Source organism: Plasmodium cynomolgi, chromosome 9 (assembly GCF_000321355.1).
Source record: "Plasmodium cynomolgi strain B DNA, chromosome 9, whole genome shotgun sequence".
NCBI lineage: Eukaryota > Apicomplexa > Aconoidasida > Haemosporida > Plasmodiidae > Plasmodium > Plasmodium cynomolgi.
Genome location: NC_020402.1, coordinates 1,132,156 through 1,134,651, shown reverse-complemented (window position 1 = coordinate 1,134,651; position 2,496 = coordinate 1,132,156). Strand labels below are relative to the sequence as shown.

Sequence of the window (2,496 nt, the reverse complement as noted above, 5' to 3'; positions counted from 1 at the left end):
AAAGGAAAAAAAGAGGAAAAAAGGAAGGAAAGAAAGAAGGAAAGAAAGAAAGGTGAACATATTTTGCATTTTCTCCACTTCTGTATGTTTCCATTTTTTTTTTTTTCGTTCGCCCTCCATTTTAAGGGGCAATCCAGTGTTTCCCCGCTAAAGGTTACAAACGAACTTTCACCTGAGGAACAAAGCCATTACTGCGCACGAGTAATCGCACTTTTTTTTTTTTGCCAACTCCTCAGCTGCTCCTCCCCGTTTGATCGATTAACATGCCGGCGAGCAGAACTGCGTGAAAGTCATTCCTCATTAATTTTTGTGTGCCCACATTTATGATCGATCCACCCCCTGTGGCAGCCCCACTTAAGTGCATATTTCAGTGCGAAAATCAGTTTAACGACGTCACCGACGTAACGAGGAGTGAACAACTTTGTGCCTTATCAAACGTACAGAAGGAGTGTCCTCCCCTCTCTGGTGATACCCCCTTCATATGGGTCATCAAAATGGAGAGACTGATGCGTCCCCACTAAGTGGTTCACACGTGTAGTGAAAAAGGCAGCACAGCAATGCACACCCGATGTGTTGATTAAACTGTTCAAAGGTAAAAAAAAAGGCACACGAAATGCACGCTGAATACATACGCGTAAGGGGGGGAGGGGAACAACCCATGCACCCAGTACTCCAAACAAATCACACAAAAAATGAGCGTCCGCATTGGGGATAAGCGGAAAGAGAACAGCTCACGTGTATCAAATTGGTAACGAGGTAGCCACGTGTGCAATCCCCCAGAAAAAAAAACGCCAAAAGGGGTAGAGGCGAAATGGGGTAGAGACGTAACGGGCGACGTGGTGATAAATCCACAACAACACAACGCCATAATGTTATGGGGAAAGAAAATGCGCAACGGTTTACTCTCCGAAAGGGTGCTCTCCAGTAGGGGTTCATCTGGTGGACGGCGCACTGCGCAGACGAATTGGGACAAACTTTTTTCTTTTGGATCAAACATGTCTAGTCGGTGGGCGCACTAAAGTGCTCCCTGACGTTGCACATGCTTTGGAGTTAACCCATACTTGCAACTTAACACGCATGCGGCATGCACACACGAATCACTTTCCCTGCCGCTACCCCACAGCTGCCTCATTTCTGATTAAATATTTCCGTGATAAGGTAGTAAATTATGTAATAAATGGATTGGGGGCAGTGGGACGAGCACGCCGTGCTGCTTATTGCACTTGGTGAGTTGCAATAAAAATGGGTCAGGAAGGTTAGCTCGTTTGGGTCAGCGGCGATTTGCTTCTCCACACCGTTGTGCTGCTCTACACCGCTTTGCTTCTGTACGACGTGCCCCCTTTCCGCGCAAGCCCGCTTGATGGCCTGCAAATCCGAGGAGACGCTCGAGTCCAGGGCCTGCAGCGAGTCGAGCAAAATGAGCAAATAAATAATCCAGACGTAGAGAATCCACGAGTGCCCCTTCTGCCGATCAACCAAATGGCTAGCTATCACATGGAGGTAGTGAACCACCTGTTTATAATTAATGCCATAGATATACAAATGAATGCAAAGCGGCGAAGAAGAAAAAACAGAAATTAAGTCTTCCCTTCTTTTCAGTTTCGACAAGACATCACAATTAGCACTATGATACTTCAACCCATCGATTATTTTCTTGTTGTATTTTCTGTGTATATATATCCTCACACTTCTCACATAATTTACAACTCCCTCCTTCCAAGGGGAGCAGTTGTACTTGGTCAAATTAATCTCCTTATACTTATCCAGTACTGCAAATATTTGATGCTTTGACTTGGATTTCCCCTCATTGTTTACACCTTGTTTTTGTTCTGCTCCTTTTATGTTCCTCACGCTGACTGTACTTGGAAGTTGGTCCCTCTCATTTTGAACTTGCCTGAAATAGTCCACGATTGATTTGTTTTCCTCATTCGTTATGTCGCTCTCGAAAATTTCCTCCAGGGAAAACGCCTCGCTCTGCAGGAGTGAGTCTCCGTTATCCATTTGGTGAGGCGACCATATGTGAGTAAAATGCATATCGCTGGTCGGGCGGCGCCACTGAGGAGGATAACTCGGAGTGGTTACTCCATACGGTGACGCGGAGCGGCTACTCCAAACGGTGACTCGGAGCGGTTACTCCAAATGGTGACTCTGAGTAGTTACTCCATACGGTGACTCGAGTGGTTCCCTTTTTTTCCGTTTCCCCCTTCAGCTTCCCTACCCATTGTACTACGCTCATAAATCACATGTGGCAAAATAACGACGTAGGCGTTAAAAATGATGAGCTGCTAGCCAAAAGGCGCCCTCCACAAAAGAGGCAGGCAACCCTTTTTTTGCAACTGCGCCTTTCATTTGTCCCTAAAGGGGGAAATTAAAAATGTAGGGAAGCGAAACATGAGAAAAGCGAAAATAAGAATGCTCCCTTTTCGTAAACGAGCTTTTTATGCAGTCCTGTTCTGCGCCTTCAAAAAAGTGCAAATGGGTCCCTCACAAGTTGCA

The 2,496-nt window shown here is 45.9% G+C and overlaps 1 protein-coding gene across 1 annotated transcript; it reads right to left on the bottom strand.

Annotated features, from left to right (window-relative positions):
- Positions 1-1,128: 1,128 nt before the first annotated feature.
- PCYB_093590 (hypothetical protein) lies at positions 1,129-2,055 on the bottom strand (the record flags this gene model as incomplete). The annotated part of the gene is made up of 1 exon (XM_004222473.1): positions 1,129-2,055. Exon 1 carries the CDS (start codon positions 2,032-2,034, stop codon positions 1,129-1,131), a length of 906 nt encoding a protein of 301 aa, XP_004222521.1. The 5' UTR covers positions 2,035-2,055.
- Between the last annotated feature and the right edge of the window lie 441 nt (positions 2,056-2,496).